General features: G+C 38.5%; 1 protein-coding gene across 1 annotated transcript in view; it reads left to right on the forward strand.

Moving 5' to 3' along the window:
* PEX14 (peroxisomal biogenesis factor 14) overlaps positions 1-25,987 on the forward strand; it is a 78,759-nt gene that overhangs the window by 40,415 nt on the left and 12,357 nt on the right. The window contains exon 4 of the mRNA XM_075027384.1: positions 20,754-20,876. Within this exon, the coding sequence (XP_074883485.1) occupies positions 20,754-20,876 (123 nt within the window). The remainder of the gene's footprint in view (positions 1-20,753; positions 20,877-25,987) is intronic.

Raw genomic sequence — 25,987 nt, forward strand, 5'->3', positions numbered from 1 at the left:
TATTATTTAATATTTAATACAGGAACTGGATTTTGTTTAATACATTTCAGTGCGGTGAGAAATGAAAGCTTCTGCAGGATCATCAGCTGGACTGGGTTTGGTTTCTTGTGAAAGAGTAGTTGCAGAGGCTGAAAGTAGGGTTTCCTGGTTACTTGCAGGTCGGGGGTTTGCTGGACTGCTGTCTCTGGAACATGGGATGATAGCGTTGATGAGAGTTGGGAGAGTGAGGGTGTCCTGGATTTGTAAAAGGTCTTTCAAAAGTTGGATGAGATTTCTCTGTTGTCTTAAGCACTTTTAAACTCCCAAATACAGAGGCATTAATGAGAAACATTAAGTTATTAGAATCATTTATCATTTTCTTTGAAGCTTACACTGGCATTTTGTGTAATTTATGACATTTCCTCCTTTTTATCATGAACTTCTTCAGATGAAGGGAAAAACAGCTGTTTCCCCTCAGAGTATCTGAAAGAAAAGAAAGGAAAAAAAGATGCTGTTTGTTTTTTGTCCAACTCGCTGATTCTGCTGATGACATGCCACAGAATCAGCGGCGCCTTGGGAGTAATTAGACAGCATGTGGGGTTTAAACCCTTGTGGAAATGTGTCTGTCATCTAACTGTTGTGCCTCAGATGTCCTGTACTGCTCAGTTACCCATCCGGTAACTCATGTGGCTTGTTAATTTTGTGTACTCTGAATCTGTAACTTCTGGCAAGATAGAGAAAGGGGGTGGAAGTGCACTATACATGTGGAGGTCTATTTTTCAGGGTGCTAGTCTTTTGGGGCCGGGAAAGGAAAAACCACTAGGTTACAGACTTATTGTGTAATCCTGGATGAAAAACTTTTTTCTTAGTTGCTTGTTCTCTTCATCTGTAAAACAAGTACAGTAATGCCTTCCCAGAATGGGATTGTGGGAACAGACAAAAGCATATGAGGAGCTCAGAAATTATAGTGATGGGAGAACAGAAATGCATTAGGGCAAGTAGATCTATAATTGTTGAGTTATATTGGGAGATTATCCACCCAGAATACTGTACACTCATCAGAAGATATGCTGCCTGGAGATGGGTCTTTTGTATATATATGTAACATAATGGGCTACATGCTTCCAAAAGCAGTCGCACTCTTGCTTGGTGAGATGAGTTGGAGGTTGCTGAAAGTGTTGCCCTTTTACATGCTGTATCTACTAGGCTGTTTCATTACTTTAGCTGGTAGGAAGTGAGTTACCACACAAAGTTTTCCTGTAGGCCTTGCACAGTTTTTTGCAGTGCATCAGAGTTCCAGAAAATTTTGCCAGTGTCAAGATGCCAGGCGTTCATGATTCCTGAAGAGATGAATAAATTATTTAATTGTACATGCCCCTTCCCAGTCAGAGCTCAAAGACAATTGATTCCCTGGAAAAAAATGCTGTCAGACCCAGAATCCCTAGTAGAAAACTGGCTTAATTTTCTTCCTCTTTTTGTAGTCTGCATTCTTGGAAGTTGATCCCCTCTCTGTCTTTTCTCCTTTGCCAAAGAAACCCAAGTGGATCACCTTGAGGACCTGAGAGAAGGGAGCACAGCCCACTGCTGGAGGGCTTTGAAGAAAGTAAATTCTTCAGCAGATTTCAATTTAACCCTCTTTTATTACTTTTCTTTTTTATAATTTAAGTCCATTTCATGAGGCAGTTTGCATGTCCTTGAATGGAATCTCGTTACCATGAAAGCTTTTTTAGCATTGATTTCATAACAGTCTTAATTTAATAGCGCCGTCATTACTGAGAAGCCCTGAGAGTGAGGCCCTAGCTTTCCAGGTCACTGACCTTTTAATTACAAACCTTGTTCTGATGGCCAGGTTATCGACTGGACAGCTCCCAACTCCTGCCCCCAGCATGAAGATGAAAATAACTGCCTTTCCTCCCCCACTTCCAGAAAAGGGAGGAAAAGAAAAGTAACCTCTTGTGTTTCCAGAATTAATTTTCTCCTTCAGCTTTACTTTGTAATTAATTCTTTAACATGTCTCAGTGAAGCTGGAACAGTTTTTACAAAGCTTTTCCTTGAGAAGAAAATACAATGCAAGCCAATAGAGTCCAGTGACAACTCATACCAAAAATATAGTTAGTAAGTTGTGCTGTCAAAATACCTATTTGGGCCAAACTGTTACAAGAATGTGTGATTAGGCTGTATGTGTAGACTGTATTCAAGGAATGCTAGATGACTTGTCCTTCTCTTCAAACTTGCCAACAAGATACGTATTTAAGAGGTGGTGAAGAAAAGGAGTGAAGACTTAACTTCACTGCACAACTGATAGTGTGAGTAAGTGCTTGTCCTGTTTTGTACTTGCAGATCAGGTAACTTGTTCTCTAGCTGTCTAATAAGCGTTTTACGCTAGTGCCTGGACAGACCTCATCACTTGCACTTGCAAAGGTACAAGTGAGACCTGGAATTCAGATATTGATAACAAAAATTTATTACAAGAATATACTTAGTATATTAAGCATCTAGAACAAATTACTTTAACACACAATTAAAGTTCACTAGCATAGGTAGAACCAGGGAGGGTGTGCTTTCTGATTATTAGAGAAGTTTGCAGCAGGCGTTCAAGTAGCATAAAGTAGGTCTAACAGCTTGTGTATACTTACAGAAATGACTGTACCGGTTAAACGGAAGTCAATGCATTCTACATTTTCATGATGCTTTTCATTGGAGGATGTTGGAGCACATTGTACTCATTAAGCATTGAAACTTTGCAGCTATTTGCATGGAGCATGTTTGATGGTGTGTATAGGGTCATCTAGATCTCACTGTGTTTTCCACTAAAAAGCATCCACCTGTGAGGTAGAGGATAGCAGCTGCTTAACATCACTATGTGGTTTTTAGGAGAGGAAATGAAGAATACTTTATCTAAGTGATCTTGCAGAGGGAGCTTTAGGGATAGAAAATGTAATTACTGAGTAAAAAATTTACTAAGATTCTTGAAAAGCGCTATGGGATATTTAATTACTAAAGATGCTTAGGCCTCTGTTTATGACTTTGAAAGACAGCTAATGTGCCTTATAATATTTTGCTTAGGACATATTTGTCTTTAACCTACACCTGTTCATGCAACCAGTTTGTTCTTTAGATGTCTCCCATCCAAGCTTTGGGTCAATACAACCCTGCATAAATGGGAAAATCTGGTTGTCTCCCAAGGAACTTATTAGGGTTCCGAAGAATGAAAAGTGAGAGAATGAATGCTTTCATTGCTAACAAACTCGCAACAGTTCCTATCTGAATAAGCATTATCGGTAGTCACATCTGGTTTTGGCACTCTGCTATGTTTGCCCGGTGCTGATAATGTTCAATATACAGGAAAGATTTCTACTGCTGGAATCTCATAATCCTGAAGAATAGAGGTGCTCATGATCCAGAAATTAGTTCCACAGTTCTGTATTTTTTATTAGTTGCTTTCTTTTTTTCTTCCTGAAAATGATTGAGATTCTCTATCTATCTGCTGTGAAGGAGATGACTCCCAGTCTTCCGTCTGCATATCTGTCACTTGCTGTTCAGACCAGCCTATCCATCATGCTGACTCTTTTCCCCCATCAATTTTACCACTGTTCATGACATCTGAACTTGTCATGAACTTTACAGATTTTCTTGGCTTCTTTGGCAAGAAGAGAACTGCAGCAGTAGTGCTAACAAAATGTGATAAACTGGTTGACCATAGGACATCCTGGGGAATCAGATAGGGCTATTCTTTGGAGTTGTCAGGGGGTTTAGAAGAAAATATAGTTGATAGAAAGCCTTCACTATCATTCCTCAAGATTTGGAAGGAAGTTTAGAAAAAGTAATCTATTTAGTCCCTATCTACATGGAGAAATAAGTTCCTATCTCATCTTTGACTCTTGTGCCAGTCACTAGTGATTCACGAGAGGGCAGAAAAACACCTGACATTAGTTTAGGCGTAACTAGCCATGTAATGCAGTGTACAAAGGAAGGCAATCCTTTCTTTTTCCTACCTTTTAATGTTTTTAATAGCCAGATGATTAAGAAAAGTGTGTGTGTGTTTGATAGAAACTATAGTTACTTACAAAGGAGTTTGTTATTTTAGAAGAGCATTGTACTTCGTGTACATTTCATTGTTTTATAACAATTGAGTTTTATACCTCAATGGTATCTAGAAACTAGGTTGAACAATACATTTCTATCCCACTGGAAATTCTGATACTTGGAAATTTGTTTTTATATTAAATAGGGATTAACATATAAAATTGCAGTCTTTTTTTTAAAAATGAAATATTATAGACCTGTCAGATCACTCTGTATTGATTAGACTGGAGCATTTAATATTGTAACTGATAATAAAAGAGATTGATAGAATAATATAATATGTACTATAATATTACAGTGAAAATATTTGGAAAAAAAAGGTTTTTGAATTGTTATGAAATCATTACTTTTCTCCAGAACATTTTGGGAGTTTTTGAAGAAACTTTCTGTATGAAAAAAATACATCCTAGAAGTTTGTTGACGAGCTCTACTTGGAACTAAAGAATTCTTTCATATAAGTGCTTTTCACTAGTAGGAAAATATATCATCATTGTTACTGGATAGCTCCAACAAGTTTGTTATCTTGCGCTGTTTTGTTCTTGCACGTTTGGCTTGAATACTCTAGATTACTGGCTCTGAACACAGTATGTTGCTGAACATGAGGCAAAAAGTCCTACTTGGGCCTGTTTAAAGGGAGGAGAAGTCAAAAGTCATGGAAAACATAAGGCCTACTAATCTTCACAGTGTATTGGTTTAAGCAAGATTATTTTAAAGGGCTTTGATACAAGATCTGCTATTTAATATTAAAACCATGAAAATCGCAGTGACTTTCTCTTTGCTTTCTGTGTGAAGTGTTGAGAAGGTGCATGACAAGAGGCACTCCTTTGATGTTTAACGATGTTGTGAAGAAAACATTGAGGAAGTGACTCTCAAATTTTACGTCTTCTAAATGCCTATATATGTGTTCTATGAGAGAGGATACAAGTCACATTAGTGGTAATATCCTTCCTCTCTTACTTCAGGCTCAACCTACAGTGATCTTGAACCATGTAGATCTATATGCCACAGAACAAGAGAGGTGATTCATTTAGAGTATATTGAGTAAACAGTCTGCTACATCTTCTGTTTCTATTGGGCCACAGAAATTCCTCACGATTTCAGTGAAGAGTCCAGAATCACCTTTGCCATGTTTTTGTAGCTTGAAAATTATTGATAAATTGGAACAGACCAGTTTGGTGCTCAGGAAGTTGTGCATGCTACAAAATATTGGTTGTAAGCTTAATTTTAACAAATAATTGGAATGTCATGGGTTTAATGATGTCTCTCCACTTGGCTATCTGACAGTAACTATGTAATGTAAAAGAGCCGTTAAAAATGGCTTTGCAAAATTAACTCCTGTTGCTCACCGAGTGTGTTTTGAGTCATGTCTGCCTTGTTTATTGTCAAAATAATATTTCCATTCCTGGTAGCATTGAAAAACAATATGATTACAGCAGAGTTAGTTGAAGTCTATTCTAGAATACAGTGCTAAAATAGTCAGTTATATTCAGAGCCCTGAAATTGTTAGCCTTAGTGATAGGCAAAAAAGACCCAGACCCTAACTCTGACCTGTAAATTTAATAATTTATTTATTATGTTTTCAAGTGAAAGTAAATGCAGAGTGCCAAAAGAAAGTCACTTCTGTAGTTATAATCTAAGAGCAGTTATTGGAGATCTGAGATACGACTGCTTGCTTGGCTTTGGGCAAGTTACTTGTTCTCAGCTTGCCCATCTGTAAAATGGGGTTAATTACCACTTTTGCATTATTGACTTAGTAAGATTTATGTTAGCTATGTTTATAAACTGCTTTGATATGCTTGTTTTGGAGTTCTTGGTGCTGCAGTGTGTGATTTTTGAAGTTGCTTGCTGCAGTAAAAGCCACACTTGCAGAGAGGTTGAGAATTTACTTCCGTCAGCTGTGTATGGGAGGGGAGGACTGCAAACTTTAGAATGTCAGAATGTCAAGGCTCAGGCAGATTGCGTGCAATCCTAATCCAGCCCTGCAGCTTTGACCTTTGAAGCAAGCTTCACCTTGAGACAGTTGAAGAGATCTATGTACGTTTGTATAAAAATATTTTTGTGATAGAAGGAATTTGCTCTTCATGGTCATCCAGCCCAGGGTTTCCCCACAGTCTTCCTGGAGCAAGTAAAGGAATTCAGTTCCTGATCAGCTCTGTGAATGAACCTGGTATTCTAAGTCTAAAGAGACAGCCTTCTCTCTTGGGGCTAAAACAAGGAGTGTAATTAGGATAATCTGTGTTGCTCTTCTGCTGAAATCCATCTCAGACCTAATGATACTTTCCTGCTAGGAAAGATAAAATAAGTTCCTGTATGAGATAATTCTCTAGGTTCTCTTAGACAACATTTCTACTCTGTTTAAAACTATGGCTTGGGTGCCCGTGAACATGAAATTCTACTGTTTGCTTTTCTGTTACACTGGTCCCTCTTAATTTTAATCTGGAGTGCAATCATTCTTTCCTTAGCAAAAAGGGGAATTTAGTTTTTGGTTCATTCTTTCCTATTCTTTCTGATGGAACCTCGTCAGAGCAAGACTCCACTCCTGCAGGAAGAGAGCAGAGAATTCATTCTCAATGAAATCGGAGGCTCTCTGAAGTAAAAGCTGTTGACTTTGTCATACCGTGCAAATGTGCATTGCTTTTAGCAAGACAATAAAGGGTAAATGGGGTGATCTCTGCTCCTGTGGAGAGGTCGGGTGGTTACATTACACAATCTTCTAGAGCATCTTGCAGCAAATACATGGGTTATATTAAAAGTTGCAATCATATCATTTTTTAAAAGTAAATTGCTGACCTTATGCAGTGGAATCAGCTTTATTGAATTTCGCCAAAAATGCGTTTATAATCCCCCCCGCCCCCGCATACACATGATATTCATGTCCTTGCTGCCCATGTGGAAATGTCCCTTTTTATGGTGATAAAATTAAATTTGTCTTTGTCTCTGCCTTGCCTCACCTTTTAAGATTCCATCCTTAAGAGACACCAGTGGATATCCGTACCAGAGAATGAAGACGGGCAATATCCCTGCATGGCTGGCTGGCTGATTGTGAGCCAACTGCTATGGAACAAATAAATAAGCTTTTCACATTTAGAGGACAAATAAAGCTGAGGACAGCTGTAATATGGGTATTTTTCTAGGAGTGTTGTGGCCTTAGCATAGGTAAGAATTTATTTTGACTTGGAAGTACTTATGCTTTGCTTCTGGATTTTTTCTAATTGCCGTGCAATACGAAATGTAAAATCTACAAATAGTTACTGTGCTACTCATGTAGTACTGTGTTATGTGTCCTCCTTCAATAATAACTAACTGTAAAACCTTCTAGCCTTTGGCCACCTACAGCCCCCTTCCTGAATTCACTTAAGAAGAAAAAGTGTTTTGCAGCATGCTCAAGAATTTAACAAACATATATCCCATATTTCTGTAACACTTTGCATATTCTAAGTACTCTACAAATATTAACTGACTAAGCTTGTGACACCTTTTGTGGAATGGCAAGATTGTAAGATCAATTTAATGTACTTCTGATTACATTTATTCTTCTTTGTTAGACCTTTACGTTCTCCAAACAGTTTGTAAACTTCAGATTTCAGTGGGAAACAGAGGAAAGAGCATCCCCATTTTAGATAGGGAAACTGAGTCAGGTGTATTAAGAACAGTTAGATAATTCTGACTTCCAGTCATATGTATAAATATAACCATAGTGTCAGTGTGATGTGCTGATGTTTATAGCATTTTCAGTAAAATTACTTAAAGCATTTTCGTGTTTATCCTCTCCAGGCCCCAGCTGCTTTGGGGGGGGTGGGAGATGTTAAGCTAGTTTTCTTCAATAACATCAACGCAAACCATCTAAGTAAATGAAGAGGCAGATTGGCCTCTGCAGTGTTAGTGTGTATCCCTTCTTACAGGATCTCCCCCAACCTGTCTTCCTTTTTAGGTAGCATTTAGAAGGCTAGCTGCTCAGAGATACAGAGAAGAGTATCAGAATATCATTGCTCCTGCTCTTCAAGTAACCAGAAGAATGCAGCTGTTAAACTCAGAAATATAAAATACATGTTTAAAAGATGACTCTGTATGTGTTTAAAAAAGAGAGCGAGAGAGGATTCAAGGGAACCAAAAAATAGCAGGTTCCATTACTGTAATTAAATGGCAGCATTTAACCTATCAGGCCGTTGCGTGTATGTGAGAGACGAGCAGGGAGCTGCATTTGAAATGATCACTGTCTTCCTTGGGGGATAGAGTAGTTAAATAATTTGTTTGTGAGGTGTGAGTTCAGTGTCGGGTAAAGCAAGTGCTTGCGCGCGTGTGTGTATCTTAGAAGCTAGGGATGGCTGTGTGTTTACTGAGAATACCCTGGAGGTTGGTATTTACTAGCATGTGCACTGCCAATAAGAACACAAGCTGCTCTTGCCCATTTGTTAGGTTATGTGCAGAGTCAGGGCCTCACCTGGTCCCAGATATTGCATCACAAAAGGAGAGCTTTTTTCATGCTAGGCCACCTGAGACAGACAGGAGTAGCAGTAAAAGAAAACCAGGGAGGAAATGGGGGAAGAAAAGATTCAGAGTCCTTTTGGTGAGCTTCACCTACTGCGGTGATAGTAAAGGGTAAGTTGTTCTGTCTGGTCATTGGACTTGGCACTCAGGAGCGTGGGGGCTGTGTCATCCCTGGGGGACCAAGGGCGAAGCTGCTGCTCAGAGGTCTGCCCCTTAAACAGCACGTCAAACAGTCGCTTCTCCTGCAGCAGTGTCGTCCTACCTGTGCCTGGCTTGATTCCTATGCTTCAAGACTAGTGTGCAAAATTATGTGGAGAGAGAGGGCTCTGCAAAGTGCATCCTTGGCCCTTCGTCGTTGACCCTGACTCTGTGAAAAGCTCTTTGGGCACCCCAGGAAGGAGATACATTCTTATGTAGTGCCCAGAAGGGAGTATCTTCCCATTTTTATTCACTCCCTTGTTTGTGAGAGGATTCCTTTATTTAGGGAGTATTTCCTAGTCCTGGAACTCCAAGAGCTATCCTCATACAGTATGAGTTGATACTAGTAGCGAGGTTTTCAGCTGCTTCAGCTGCCTCACCTACTGATCTGACTTGTGTTATGTTGCAGGAACATGCCCATAAATGTTTCTTGATCTTCACTCCAGTTTCTATGTGAATTCTGTGTCACCACTCCCATTTTAACTCCTGGGCTGGAACTTTTGTGAGGCTCTAGAAGACAACAGACAGTGTTAAAAAAATGGATATTTCAGTATTTCCGTTTTGAACATTCAACTCCAGTGATTGGATTTTGAGGGCAACACTTGACCGAAAGGAGACCAGAGAAATGCCATGTATTTTAGCAGCCAGTCAAAGCAAAGCATGAATTTGAGTCCTTGTGTAGTTTGGTGAGAGTCAGAAATCTGGAAGTATTTCCAAAGATGATCTACAAGAACAAAAAAAAGGATACACTTGTTACTTGAATAAATTATTTGTTGCAAATGCCTTACCTAGCTCAAACGCATATAATGTATGTATAGATTCTCAAAACTGTCAGTTAGTCTTTGTACGTGGTAATTGTGTCAGTCTCAAACATTTTACAAAGGATAGCATGTAATATTATTCCTGTTTTACAGATGTAGAAACTGAGGCAGATGGAGGTTAAATGACCTACACAAGGTCAATAGCAAGGCTGGGAATAGAACCCAAATGTGTAGAGGCTTTTTATTATACTAATAAGGAAACTCTGGAGGTGTGTTTGGCATGGTAATCGGAACCCTAGAGAACTAGAAGCAGTTAGTATGTTCTGTGCATGTCCCGAGGGAGCAATGATGAAACTCCTTTTCTACCTTACCACTCCAGTTCTCCGTGTGTGGTCACCGTAGTTTTTCCACCACTTAACCTCATTATTTTTAGTATTGTTAGCATTAGTCGTCCTTTGGGCGTTTGATCCAGACTCCTTTAATTTTCTCCAGAACTCTGAAGAGCTGTTGAAGGCACATGGGGAGAAAATAATAACAATAAACAAACCAAAAGATGAAAAATGGTCTTTTGAAACTTCTGCTATTTTGTTGACTTGTCCTCTAATGTTTTTTGTCTTCACTCTTCTTTTATCATGAAGGACCCTGCTTGAATGTGTAATCTTGGTTTCTTAAAAGTTCATTTGCTATTGTTTCTTTCTTCTCCACCCAAGATTAACATCCTGTGTGATGACATAGATGGTTGTTGTCTAAATGGACGCGATGTAACCAACAAAATTGTGAAGGGTGGGTGGAGAAATATTTATACAGTTGTGTTAAAAATTACAAAGTAGGTTTGCCTTTTAAACAGAAGGTATTTCAACACTGTTATTGGCAGCATCAGCCTTTAATTTTACAGGTGGCTAGCTTTGTAGTAGCATTCAGCAAACAATATTTTAATGGCATGTAAAAAAATTTCTCTAAAACAAAAGAAAGAAGAATGAGGGTGATTTATAATCTGTAATGAATACTTGCTGACATGTCTTTTTATAATAGTGTATTAGCGTCTCTGTCTTTCTGGGGGAAGTGCAAACCAGATTTACCTGAAACATTTGTACCATAATAATCAAATATGTAGTATTTAGGTGTATTTTCCTTAATTGAGCTTATCTTCTCAGTGCGATGATACCTGACTCCTAGGTGTCTAACATTGATTCCACTTTAGAGAAATTGGGTTAGAGGAGCAAAGACACTCTATAAGGTTGTGAGAAAATACTGTCAGAAAAAGGACTTAGACTCCTGTGTTCATGGCTCCTCACCCAGTGTTGGTTTTTTTACATTTCCATATATTTTTCCCATATATACCTCCATGTATTTTTACATTTTCTTTGAAACATGCAGCTGTAGCTACTGTTCTCCATGCTTCTTACTTCAACTTCCTGACAGAGAGAGTGCGCAGTATGCACTGTTGTACTGCATATTCAATGTTCTGTTCTGTGTGTTCTTCAAACACTAAAACTTTATTTGGTATACACTTTATATGATTTTTCATGTGATAAGTCTGGACTAATGGGTTTGTTTTGTTCCTTTCTAAAGTTTAAAGTTGTGAAAGTAAAAGAGGAAATAAATAACATTGAGGCAAGTTGCTCTTTACATTGCAGTTAATCTTAGTCTGCAGAAGCTACTCTCTGACAGGTATTCTCTACTGTAGAAAATATCCAGATGCTCTTGTTAGTGTGTTTGGGGCAATCAGTAATTCCAGAGTAATACAAGGAACTGGGAATGGTGCATCAGGACAGACTTTCTCATTCTTATGTATAAAACCAAGTAATCCTTCTGATATTCCGACAAATCTGGTTAAAGAATTCCCTATGATGGCTTGAAATTGCTGTTCTTTTCCACAATTCCTTTCTTTTGAACACCGAGTTGGGGAGAAAGAGAGTCTGGTTCTAGAGTTGCAGGCCAGCATAGTCCAGTAATAACAGCTCAGCAGTGACTTCTAATCTGGAGTTACTCCACCTTAGGGCCAGTCTGCTAGGTCAAATCTAATATGGACTGTATTCTGGCCCATACCACTGAAAGGCCTGGTTATTCTTTGCTGCAATAGCAAAGGAGATGTTGGAGTTACAAATGTCTGGTTGGCTGTCGATCCTCCAGGCCAGCTCCTTCTACTTTAGTGCTGTAATTCTTGTGACGTGCTGGTTCAAGTTGTTGGAAATGCAGTTTAAAGTCGGAGTTCTGAAGGTAGATCAAAACCAAACCTCCTATATTGCCAGTGTTTTACCTTACCTGAATTTAAGACAACCTCTGGCTTTCTCCTTAAAAGCTCCTAAAGATAGTATCACAGATCAAAGAGTAGCCAAAGGCCAATCATTTTGTTACTATTGCTCAACAAGCTGCTTAACAAAATATTTTTCTTTCACACAAAGTAAATGGATCTGAAGCACAAATGTTTTCTGACACTGCTGTTTTTAAAATTCGTGGTAAGTTTTGGTAATGAAGCTTAGTTTCTAGGTTTTTGAAGTGCCGTGTACCAAACTGTTCTACTTTTGGAAATGAACTTGTAGTAGTAATTAATATCCTTTCACCTTTATAGAATGTTTTTTGTTGTAGTTCCCAATTTAATAGAAAGGAAATTTCATAGACCTGGTGTGTACTCTGGGTAAGTTACTTCATTTATGTGTGCAGTGGTTTTCTTTCCAACCTGTCTTTCCTTCACATAGACTGTTGAACGCTTTGGGTCTGACTGCCTTCTACTCTTGTTTCTGCACAGTACCTGGCACAATACCTGCACAGTGAATGCCTTTTGGGGTCTCTAAGGAGTATTATAATACAAGTAATGAGGATCAGGAACCATCACCATGAGACTTGTTTCTCTGCAGGAATAACAACAAGCATTTGCCAGATCACAGGTTGGGTATGCTTGGAAACTTACCCGTTTAGTGTATCTAATGCTTGTTTTCTCTGAATGCATAGTCTTATTTCTAGGGAGGTTGTCAGTTGTGATAACAAATTATGACAGCACTGTGGTTACTGGAGTAGTGTCTCTTCCATTATCTGGACTTTCTGCCCTATATGGGCTTCTTTTAAACATATGTCAGAGCCTTGGTTATGTTCTATTCCTGATAAACTACCTTGGAATTGGCATCCTGACATAGAGTCTTCAAAGCCTTCAAACCCCAAGGTAGATACTAATTTGAAATAATTTCAAATATGCAGAGGTTTTTGTTCTCTATGTAGTGTTCTCATGTCATGTACTGGCTGAATTGGATGTCCTGTGTTACTGTGTTACAACATTGGTTTCCAGTTAGTCACATCCATTGTCTCTTCTTCATCACTAGTGGTGCAATAGACAGGTGGACTTTACCATTGTCCATTCAAAGGAGGCTTTCTATCAGGTACTGTTCTTCTGCTTGTATGATGATAGAAAGGAAAAGGTGAAGGCAAGAGACCTGAAAATAAAACCCATAGATGGTGATAAAATAAAATTTCCCCCTGTCTTTAGAAGGGAAGATTTTTATGTTACAGAAAGACTTATTTCTTCTGTCTTTTTTGCTGATAATGTTATTCGTAGAATGACTCTGTAATAGACAGGTCTTTGGAAGAAGATACCCGAGATTGAAGTTTCACTGTGTTTTGCATATGCTTGTTGTGTAGGAATTTAACTGAGCTTTGTAACAAAACTTCTGGTTCTGTAATTCAGGTTATTGAGGTCTTCTGGACACGTCTTGCTTGATTTAGAGTCATGTTGCTGTCTGCCTTTTTTCTAATCTGAACTTTTTGTGAAGCAAAAATTGTGCCTGTTGAATTATGCTGTCTGCTACCTGAAGATTTGTTATAGATTAATTAAAAAATGAGGCATCCAAATCCTGTTAAGGCTGTGATAGCACTGCATCTAATAGGACTTTTGCATTTCAGAATCCCGAGTCTGAGTCCCATTATCCAGCCACTTCGTCCTGCATGTTGTTCCTCGTATTCTCCTCTTAGTGCTTTGGCCCCTGAAATATATAGCTTAGTATTGGGACCTTTTACTTAAGGTATCCCTTCCTTTTTTTTCTATGTGGAACAGAGATAACATACTTTGTATAAGCAAGGAGCTTACTTTACATTAGAATAGGAAGACCTGACCTCTCTTACTACAAGTGAAACTGTATTTTCCCTGCCTTGAAACTACCAGTGAAATAAATACATTTTGCACTGACTTACAATGCTGTGATTTATGCTGTGATATGCTTTGTGATGTTACAATGTCCTTTTGCCTTTGTGTTTGATTTTTTCCCCTCTAATAAATTTTAGTGGGTATGTTGTCAGTGAACGGGGGTATTTACCCAAAATGCCTATAGGAAAATGAGGCATTCTCCCTGATGTGTGCTGCCTCAGAGAAGGAATCCTATGCACTTTTCTCCCCTCCCATTAATCTTACTGCAATTTTTTTTTCTATATCTTTCCTCCTTGTTTTGAAATAGTATTAACAAGGGAGGTATTTTTGAATAGAAAACAACTGGAAGGAAACGTATTTCTCTTTCTCATGTGCATACACATACATGTTACACACAAATGTGAATGAGTGATCAGAAGCAACTTTTTCATTTTACATTTTGAACTTCTCATATATAGAAAACTGAGAAGAAAAGTTGTGGTACTTGTTCCTGTTTTTTCCATTCCAAGACATGCTAAGCAATTTGCTTGCCCTTTCTTATTCAGAGTGAAAATACTTTGATCCAGTTTTCGGAAGACAATACTCATTTCATAAGAATATTTAATCAGTAGAAAATAGGGAGGATTTAGTTTGTTTGTTTAGTATTTAACCAAGTGAATAAGGCAGATTAGGGGAAGGGGGGGGAGACTGGACCCATAAACAAGGTGATATATAATATTTTTTTTCGTTCTCCTTTTAAATAAATACCGATCAGCTTTATGTTCAGAGACAATAGGAGCCGTTGGCTTAAATTTGCAGTTTACTGTATTTATGGCTGTAATATCAAGGTGCTGCCGTCGTAATTTCATGCCCCAATGAGAAGAGCAAGGTCGAAGCAAATGCTTCCATCGGCATCTGCTAACACACTAACTCATAAACAAGGCCCGGCTGGATCAGGTGGCACGGAATAATACAGGCTAATGAAATACAGCACAGCTTTCCATTACTGTTAGTTTTTACAGTGTCGTCATTACGTGTAATTTATGTTTAAAAAATTCAATTTTATACAAGGCTCTGGGAAATAGGGGTCTGCAGGTCACCCGACGACTTTTAACGGCTCTGAGAGTCCTTATTGCACTCTACTGTTCCAACAAAATGTTAATAATAAATAAAAAAAAAATCCTCTTTTACTTTTTCTCTGGTTTGCATATCTTGCTCTGTCTTTTTAATTACAAGTGGCTAAGGAGAGTTTGGGGCTCTAGATGATGTCAGGAGTTATCCCCTTTACTGATGCTCCCAGAGGGGGGTTACTATCTGCTTGCTTTTCTTTTGTCTGTCTATCAATCACCTGGGGTCCTGTAAATGGAGTAAACACAGCTGAGGAGAGGGAGATACTTAACAACCTCTCTCCCAAACCCTCACCCTCTGACATTGCCCTCCTCTCCTCCATTACACTTCATTTTATTATAGACTCCAAAAAGCTTGGCCAGGAAGAGAAACTGCTGCCAGATTTATTTATTTATTTATCTTTGTTATGCCAAAATACTTTTTATTTTAACCTTTTCCTTCCTGGTTAGCTCACTGTAATCCTTAGCATTGTACTGTCAGTCGGGTTTTCCTTCCTTATTTTAGTGCTGTGCAGCTGAGGTTAGAGCACCTTTATCCATTCTGATTGCTGTTTAGTCACCCTGATGGGTTAAAGTATGTGTTTCTTAAAGATTGCAATTGTATAATTAACAGTCTCGTAGATGAATAAAGCTGTAAGAATTCAAAGCCCTTTCAGTAACTTTTCAAATCACTTTTATTTCTGCATTTTTCGGCCTGACAGTTGAGACCAGTCATTTACCCTTTGATGTTTGGATTCCTTTACACAAAGTTTGAGCTGGAAGTGCAGCAGCAGGATGTTTACATTCAAATATAGTGTCTTAATGTGAATGAAGGGTAAAAAAAACAGAGCAATGTTTCTGAGACCTTAGGTTTTGTTAAAATGTTGGGTTGGGCTCAGCCTTATGAGTGCCGTGTGAACCAAGATGTATGAAAGAAAATGGATCAGGAGACTATGCCTTTTTGACCTTTTTGAAATGTGTTCAACTAAGCACAGAGTAGGATATAGGACAAACATTTGATAAAAGAATCACCCAGCACTGCGTGTAACTGACTGAACAGGTGGAATCATTAGTCTGGATCAGATCCCAGAAGGTTTTTATGATGATTCTTTTAAAATGTGGCCATGTTCTTTCTGAGCAGAGTTGACTCGGTGGCTTCCGGGAACAGGAGTGTAGTGTTGTTTCAGGGTGTCTACCAGTAGTTCTTCCTTTTAGTCATATGATACCATGCACTAACTACAGGCAGTCAAATAGGTTGTTGTAGCTGAACAAGTTGTCCAGTTCTATTTTGTTTTTTTCTTAGTAGAAAGTGTGTGCATGTGTGAGGAAAACAACAACAGATACTACCCCCCGTCCCGCACCCCTCCCCTGCCTTTTGTTTTTGTCCCTGCAAAAGGGTAGGTCTGACGATTGCTCCAGGGTGGTCTGTCACAGTGGTAATAAAGCTGACTTTGGAAACCCACCAAAGGAACTTAATTCTTTCCACCACCTTTCCCTATTATGGCAGAATCCTGAATTTCTTCCTAAGCAGAAATTTTTTCCCTAAAACTAATGTTGCCTTCAGTTTGTGAAAATCTTGCATGAATTTCTGGATTGAGCAATGCAAGGAGGAATATAATGACGAAAAAGATATGCTTAGTGGATGGGATGGGAAAAAGAGTTGTCACTGAAATGTCAGACCCTATGTCAGAGAAGAAGAAGAAAAAACTTAAGTGGCTCATCTAGTTAAACTCATGCAAGGGTTCTGCATTGCAATTACTGCTACTGTGTTTCATCCAGAAAATAGAGAAGAATGGGTTTATGGTAAAACAACAGATTGGGACTCACATCTCCTGAGTTTTGTTTCCTGACTGTCAGAGGTTTGGTTCTGACCTTGGAGCACTTCTCATACCTGTACGTCTCACTTCTTCCTCATCTGTAAAATATGGAAAACAGTGCTCCTCTAAGTACTCCTCTACCTCAGAGGTCATAAGAGGAATGGTATTTTGATGTACATGAGGTCCTTACATTAAATAGTAGTAGATATTATAAAAGGGCTTAAACACACAGTCAAGCCTTAAAAGTTCTTGGGCAAAGGAGCTTTTTGTAAAATACCCAAGGTGCAGGCACCAAGAGATGTTTGTGACAACCCATTTTATTCTCTGACTTGCTCTGATTCTGTGTTTGACTACAGTTTAGAGAGGCCAAGTGATCCCTGAAAATTGAGTGGCAGCAGTGACAATCACAAAAGAGGGTCAGCAAGAACCTTTAAGTGCAAAACAATCATGGGTGCTGGATTATTCAAATCAGCACCCTGAAGCCTGAAGAGGAAACTTTAAGGCTTTGTGAAAATTATGACTAATTCTTTGCAATGGCTGTGGTGCTGTAGAGGAATGAAATGGATGGTTGGGGGAAGGGAATAGGTTTGCATTCTGTAGGGCTATGAAGACAGTTTCCTTGCATCCTTCTCCTCAGCTCAGTCCTTGCTCAGTACCCTCTGCGGTTAGATTATTCCTTGCAGATAGCAATCAACTGGAAGGAAGTGTGTGTCTAATTTGCATGAGATTATTTAAAACAAAAAAAAAAGGTCTGCATTAGTCAGGGTGATGGTAAACAACGCAAAGAGATGCCTTTTATAATATAGCCGTGGCTCAGCTTTCAAAGCCAAATATAATTCACTTACAATTGGCAGTTTCCTTTATTGTTCCTTTTAACCTTTTGCGTTCTGCATGGTCTTGATCTTGCTGCAACTCCAGAAGAACTAAAATGTTCATTTTCCAAAGTGTTGAGAAAGTGGATTTACAGCAGTTCTTCCGTTAAACGGAGCTGATTTTCTTGGCATACCTATTTGAGAGTTACATTAGACGCAAAGCTCCAGTTTTCATGTCACTGCTTTTGCATCCAAGGGAAGTGGTATTATCTTTGGGTTACTAACTTCCTGCTAGATTAGAACAATGAATGGACCATGGATACTTTTTTATATAATGCTGTGATAGAGGGACTGTGATAAAATAAAAAAAGGTGAGATACTGGAACAGATGACACTTTGATCCGGTTTAGAAATTCCCACTTTTCTATATGTAATTAATATATCAAGGTTGAATAATTTGGGGCATGGAAAACTCAGACTATGTGCATACATGTGTGTAGGTGGTGAATCAGAAAAAATTTCAGTCCAAAGGGAATTTTGATGAGTTAGTTATAATTTCCTGTGGACAGTCTTCAAGTATCTTGTACATTTTTGTTAGTGTGTGTGAGAAATGACAACTGTGAAGACAGGTGTATTTCTGAATCCACAGGTGACTAGTTGCAGTGCAGACTTACTCCATATATTAAGGAATCGGCTCTGGGAAATTATTCCCTTGATGCTTGGAGGCCAAGATGACAGGGCCTTAAAAACATCTTGTTCAGATGAATAAAAAGGGGGTGTTTCAAGGTGATGGCACTCCCAGTCTTCTCCTCTGATAATTAAGAAGGGATGTAGTTGTGATGTTCTTTTGTATAATGCCACTAGTACCATGAAGAAGACCACTTCACAAGGTAGCAGAGTAGTCCAGGAAAGTAATAACAATTTTAACTTGCACTACTTTGCACAGGATTCAAACCAGGAACTCAAATGTGAAGGTTTCCTATCATTCTATCATTCGCATTAGCTTTTTTGTCACAGTACAGCAGGGTTTTAATGGAAGCAGTGATACTTGAGTGTCCCTAGTTGGCAAGATCAGAATAATCCTAGAAGTGCATTTTATCTGTAAAAAGATTTTAGTTTTTTTTTCTCAAACAGGATGAGAATAGAAGGGGCAGTATGGTTAGGAAACAATAAGCATTGTTTCCTGCTCTTTTTGTAGAATGAAGTAAGGATCCTCCATAACTTTCATACATTTCTAAGTGTTAAATATTATCAGATTTGCTGTCTTTGTGTGGCACTAGAACAAAATGCCCTATTCTAGTGGGAGCCACATTTGCAGCCAGCAGCTAATGTTGTCTCCCATCTTTATGAAAATTCCATAGTTGCTAGCGATCTGCAGTGTTGGCATCTGTTTATGCTTTCTCCTACATTGGATAATTAGGAGCTGGTTAAAACAGTTTCTTTCTGATTAGGACTTTGCTTTTTAACATGGATTAGACACCATAAATATTGCTTTTGTGACTAGAACAGTAGGCTGAGTTGTGTTCGTGTGCCTTTTATTACTCTCACTGCAGGTCTTGTTCCATAATGTTATGTGTGGTTTTGGTTCCTTGCTATTTGAGGCATGCATCAAATACAAGTAAAGGGGTGATTTTGTCTGATTGCAGGACCAGAGATCAGGAACTTTAGATTTCTGATACTGTTTCTGACACTGACAATATTCTGTTATGTTAGAGAAATCATCTAACTTCTCTGTGCATCAGTATCTGCACTGTAGAGTAGATAGAACAATATCTCACAGGAACTCACAGTAGCTCACACACAGGAATAGGAAAAAGATCTGTTAATGGTTATAAAGCCTTCTGAATACCAGAAGCACTGTGTTAGTGCTTTATGATATTAAATAACAGTTCTGAGACAGATTTGTGTATTTATTTATGGCAATATTATTTGTGCAACAAATTGTTCTGTCTGGACCCCCAGTATGCAGTGAAGTTTAAGGTCGTGAAAAAATTTCTCGAAACTTATGTAATACGCTCAGAAGTCTGGCCATTTTCTGTATTGTATCTCCCCGTAATGTTAAAAAACAAAGTGTTTTAAAGGATTAAGTTCAGGAATTTCACCTACCAGCAATACTTCATGGATCTCGAGTGGAGGTGGTGGAGAGAAAGCGTTTCCCCATTTTTCTCCCACTGCTGTCTTATTCATACCATTTTCCTTGCTGTGCTCAGTCTCTACAACTGTGTGAGAATCAAGTGGTCTGTCTCTTCTCTTCTAAATCTCCTTCCTTAAATCTATATTCTCACTTCCAAGCCTTTCTGAATGTTTTTGCATACGCACTGCATATATAGTAAAATGTCCTGAATCACTTCACATGTTCCTCATAGTAGGGACGCTGGCTTTCTATCTGCTTCTGTGCAGGAGAATAACAACAAATAATACACAGCTGTCCATGCCCCACATCATGGTTTCCATCTGAGTACTACATTCTTTTTCTAGAGGATGTTTTCTCCTGTTGGAAAAAATAATCCAGCTGTGCTTCCTTCTTCACAGATGCTGGTCATCGTGAATCCTTTAGCTGCTTTTCTTTCCCCCCTTGTTGGCCAAATCCTTTCCATATGTTGTGGCCAATTACAGATGGTCATCCTGGCATTTCCTGATGGCAGGAGTGACTGCACCAACATGTACCATGTGTGCAGTATTACTACAGCTCTGCGTGAAATAAAAACCAGGCTGCCCTAGGGCAATCTAATCATGCAGCAATAGGCCGGGGCAACGCTAAGCTGAAAGTTTGGGCTTGGCCTTGTTTTGATCTGTTTTGTTATAGTTTTATTTCCTCCTTACATTCTGTGTCCCATTCATACTAATCACAGTCAGTCCTGATTTTTTCTTTTTATTTCTGCATTTGTCATAAAATAAAGCAAATTATTCCCGTCTTCGGAAACGATCTAGACTAATTAGTCGTCTAACCCAATAATTAGTTTTTTGTTTCCCTGTCTGTTTTCATGCATTATTGTTAGTTTTTTCCCCTCTTTTTTTTTTTTACACCATTACAGATTAAAATGAGCCACATTTGCAGTTGATGGTATCTTTTTTTCGGGGGAAGAATGGAGAATTGCAATAGAAAGCTACTTCAAAAGCAGCAATAAACTCAAGGATAAATTAAGGAAATTGAATGAGCCACATTTGGAAGCAGCGTTGAGGCTAATATTCTGTCGCTTAAGGTTAAATTGCAACAGAGAAAGAGAGAGGGAGACATTCCAGTGAATCCAAAATTGGGGAGGCATTACTGCTCAAGTCAGTGCCAAAATTCTTTGCAGCTTGAAAGGGTTCTGCCTGGCTTGAGAATTTAATTATGCGTGCATCAAGTGGGTAAAGGTGCTAAACTGATTTCATTTCCTCTGCTCCCCCAGGCCTGACAGATGAAGAAATTGACCTGGCTTTCCAGCAGTCGGGCACAAGCACGGATGAGCCACAGTCCCCAGGTCCTTCTACACAGTCGGTGCCAACTCAGCCCTCTCACCCTGTGGTGTATAGTAAGTAACACTTTGAAAAACATCTGGTCCTGTTGCTTTCTGCAGTGATTTCTGCAGCAATTTCACAGATTTCTGCACCAGATACTAGATTTCAACTAATGCCATACTTTTTGTCAGAATCAGACACCAAATGTTACTTTGAATGCAATTCATAGTTGTTGATGCCTATGACAAGATCATATTACACAAGGAAAATGAGATACAAATTATCATAATCTACAAACATCATACATACTAGCCTATGACACCTCTTGACCTGAAGGTATATAGTCAATACTAATTAGATTCAGCATTTAGTCAACATAGGACTCAGTCTTCCTTTCTAAAACTTAAGGTCATGCTTCCGCTCATCAGTAGGATTTTCTAATATTTAGATCATTAATATGTGATAGAGCTGATACATTCTTGGATAGAAGGTGCTGTAAAAGTGCAACACTATTTCGTCTTTAGTTATTGCAACAGTGGACTCTGATAAACTGTTGGACATCATCACAAAGTTTTGTATTTTAGAGGACTTTCTTAACTAGTCAGGCAACCAATCAGTTCATAGAATCATAGAATATCTCGATTTGGAAGGGACCCTTAAGGATCGTGGAGTCCAACTCCCTGCTCCTCGCAGGACTACCTAAAACTAAACCATACGACTGAGCATCATCCAGATATTCCTTGAACTCTGACAGTTAATGCCTTGAACAGTTACTTGAAATAGGTGTATTTTCAGCATGAACAGCAAGCTAGAATATAAGGTCTTCAGGACTTAGTCTGTAACTTCCTGTGTGTGAGTTTAAGGTCTGGTACAATGGACCCCCAGCATAAATGAGTTTTAAGAGTGCTGTCAGGTTACAAATAATAATAAACAGTAAATATGGATCCTTAATTTTAACAAACTTTCTCTCTTCAATCTTAAATAATTTGAGGAGTGACAGCAGAAATTCTGTGTAGACTGTGTGGATGTGATTGTATGATTTTGTGTACAAAATACACTCTCAAAGAATTTTTTAAGTCCCAACATAATCTGTGTAGACTCAAAATTTACATATATATTTGCATTTTAAAACAAACCTCGCAAAAAAGTATCTAAGCTCCAAACAATAAAAACCAAAGTACACACCATTAAAAATCCATCAAAAGAAGCTGTTCAGCTCACATGTGTGTCTGGCAGTTTGAAAATCACTTCACTTACCTGCCAAGTATTAAGAATAGAATTTTGATACTGCTTCTAAACAGCTCTAGGTCAGATAATAACCAATGTAACTGTCCACTTAGGGCTCTGTTTATTAGTTTATGGCATAGTTTTGCTATTGCTAGAGACAATACTAGACTTGTTTTCTGAGTTTTTAAATACTCTGGTTTGGCACAGTTTGGGAATAAAAACATTTGTGATGGTGTTGGGCTCAGAACTGGAATATTTCTGACTGTTGTTTTAGGTGTGCTGGTGAACTCCAGGACTGAATTCTGCCTCCTGGGCTAATACCTGTCTGCCATATTTCACAGAAAATGCCAGAAAAGCAAAATATGCTTTCTTGCTGAAGAAACAGTGCCAGATCCCTCTTAGTGCTATCCATTGCTCATTCAGCTAACTCTTATCACAACCCAATATTGGAAGAGTTAATCTTCCCTTCTTTTACAGTGTTCCACTAATAGGAGTAGGGCAGGACAGAAGTATGCAGTTCAAACTGGAAAACATTGTCAACATTGTAAACCCTTGCAGCTTTATCACTATTTGTTGTTTTACTTTTACTATGTCGGCTTTCCTCAAAGTACCAGCGCCCACTTTCTTCTTACTAGGTAAGAATCTTAACTAACATTTATACATCAAAATGTTCCCAGTAACAGCTCCAAAGAGAAGTCTGACAGTATCATTCTGTAATGCTCAGAAACCAAAGGTAAATAAAAATACCACCAAAGTAAAGCTTTTGTAGGGGTTGTAATTGGAAACTGGTGCTCTAGCTTTGTGATCTGAGTGGTGCTTTTTAAATAATTTGAACCAAAAGCTTTTGCCTGTGAGCCAGTCCTTTTTAGCAACCCCCAAAATCAGGGATATGGTGACAATAGGTTCATTAGGTATTGTTCCTCCCCTCTCTAGCCATTCTTTGTAGACCTTCTATTTAACTTAACCTCTAAATGGATGTATAAAAAGAATAAATAGCTAAATATACATGGTATTCCTGTGACCAAAATACTTGTTTTGATTAGGTGTCATCTGTGCCCTATTCTAGTCCTTGACTGGTGTAGTACCAGTGGTGTTAATGATGGATCCATCTTTGTGTCTTCCTGTTAAGTGCTTTCCATGGTATCAGAACTGCAAAAAGGGTATGTGAATTTCTCTAGAGCTGATGGATGAGACTGTGCAGTGGCTCAGTGCTCTTTCAAGGTGCCTTGTTTGCTGTAGGTTGTTTCATCAGTTGGATGCTAATCCTGTAATGAATATTTCTGAATAGGTCCAAATCTGCTCCAGGACAGTTGTTTCTGTGATAGTTTACTAAGTCAATTTATCTTTCACAGATTTGTCAGGAGTAGTTGTGTATAGAGAAAGATAGATACTACTTTTTCTGTCTATCTCTAATGCTTATCTTCTTAAAGAGTATTCATGACACTAGTGTTGGAATGCTTCAAGGTTTTAAGTTCAAAAGTATATCTAAAGGACTAATGAGATAGGTAGACTGCTGAATCTGTAAGTTGACTCGTTGATGGGAACAACTCATATTGGAAGGACTTATATTGAAAAAGTTTATGAGCTGTATTTGCCTTCCCAAAGACAACATCTGAGTATCTTGTGAAGCAGCATCTGATCTTCTGGAGTATAGGTCTTGAAGACTGTGAACCACTTTGTGTTTGATATTTTGGGGTTTTTTAAAGGTTTTTGTGAGTAGTTTTGACACCTCTACACAACATCACAAAACTAGAGAGAAAGAATTACCCCCCACAGAGCAAAAAGGAGAAACAGTTGAGGAGGGTACTGTGCTCTCTCTTGAGAAACCAAATTTCTCTCTGTCCCCCTCCCCACAAGGTGTTGCTACTTCATGCTTAAAAATGACGTTAAATCTGTGGGTTACGAGTACAGAAGTTCAGGATGGCTTCACAACCAACTCAAAAGAGTTTATTCAGCAGTAATAGAGCAAACAGGTGAGTTGGTGATCTTGCCAGCAACTCCAATGTAAGATGTCCACTCTTGTGAGTCAGAGCAATAAATCCTGTGCACAACTTTTGATTTTACTTGCTTGATCTCCTGCTGTTGTCAACTCAGTCTGTTCTAATTTTTAAAGTTGCAGGAAATAATTCATACCACTTAAACACTTCCCTTTGTACAAATTGAACTGCTAGTATAGGTATTACTTAAAGTTCTAATGTTTTGTTGGAAATAGCTGTTACCTGTGTAAGTACTTTCTTACTCTTGAAGGGTTAACAAGAAAGCAGCATATTTATAAGCCTTCAGAGTAGCATAGTTCTTGTATGCTGAACTCCTCCTGGGTTTGGTTTAAGAGAAACAATAATAACTTTTGTGAGGAAGAAGCAAGAATTAAGGTTCTAGACACTGTATTTTAGCTCAATACCATCTCTACTATTTCTCCTCCAGTTCTGGAGGAGCAATTCCTTCCCTCCAGTTTGTACTTTTGCCAAGAGGTGTCAAAACTGCTTAAAAAAAAAGCTTAAAAAAAGCTTGAATTTGATTAATATAGAGAAACAAGACTTTGCCTGACTGATAATAAAACTGATAAATGACATTTGAATTACTTGTAGCAGTAATTTATTACATAAAATATCTTTTATTTGACATGCGATTAGTTGCTGGAAGCATCACTCAATCTGACTAGTTTAAACATGCTCTAAAATGAACCCCCAGTAAAAAAGCAGGGCTGTCTGCTGTTGGCGTTGTGAAATATACTAATCCAGCAGTGAGGACAAAAATCTGAGTTTAAATATTTAAGTGATTAATTGGGTTTATATTTTTTTTTACCTTTCTAACCCCTATAATTACAAGCAAACTCAGGGGATTTTCTAAGCAAGGTGTGCAAAGCTGCATGCTTATCATCCAGGTATTGTCTGTGTTCTTCCCCATGGTATTTATGGTCTCCATTTATGGGGGTTTGTGCAGATTTTACACCTGCTTAAAAATCAGCTCCAGTGACTGTTTTTCTTGCCATTTGGATCTTCCTATCCCACCCCTGTGTCTTCATTATGTGGGAGGCTGTAGAATACAGAATGTTTTCTCTTACAATTAAAAATGGTAACTAGAATCCAAACTTTTTTTTCCCCAACTCCTTTCCATGGGTTCACTGTTTTCTCTTGGAAAATCACCTCTTCCAGCCTCAGTTTCTACACTTTTAAATGTGGATACTAGTGAGGCTGACCTTACTTGGATGCACAAGGCCTAATTAATTGATGTCAGGAAAATTAATTCTGAGATGAATGGAGGGGATCTTAAAAACAGTAAGTGTTTACTCTGGAAGTGCAATTTACAGTTGCTGCTGTGAAGTTAAATGTACTTACAGAACACGCAGACTTACAGCTGGAGAAAATGTATGTGTCCCTTCCATTTGCCTTTTGAGGGTCTCATATAGAATGGTTTGTTACTTCCCTGGTTCCTAAACTGAAGAGTAACTGGGCTATTAGTGCTTTTTCACTTTCTCTGAATTTTATTCCAGTTTTACAAGTGGGGAAATTGACGATACGCAAAAAAGTCAGTGTGAGGACTGAGGTTACAACTGAGAAACTTCTAACCTTCTCTCCACCCCACATGTTAGGTTAGAGTATTGCAGAGAAAAAGGAAGATTGAATGTGGATTTTAGGCAGAGCTGTGACATTCTTCATAACATTGTAAAGTTGATGTGGTCAATGCAGAGCCTTTACTGCGTCCCTCCCTCCCTCACTTTTCCTCTCCACCCCCCTCACTTTTTTTTGCCACAAGACAGAATTATTTCACACATCTCTAAAACGAGTAAAATGGCATTTCAGCTTCTTGTCTTTATAGACTCTCTGAACTTTAGGAAAGATCATTCTGGTCCCTTTTCATTAATAATGAAAACCAGGGGGCAATAAAATGTTCTTAGCTCAAGCATTAGAGGAATGGAGGTGGAGATGAGTGAGGTGAAAGGGCAAAGCGGACAGGG

Source organism: Buteo buteo, chromosome 5 (assembly GCF_964188355.1).
Source record: "Buteo buteo chromosome 5, bButBut1.hap1.1, whole genome shotgun sequence".
Taxonomy (NCBI): Eukaryota; Metazoa; Chordata; class Aves; order Accipitriformes; family Accipitridae; genus Buteo; species Buteo buteo.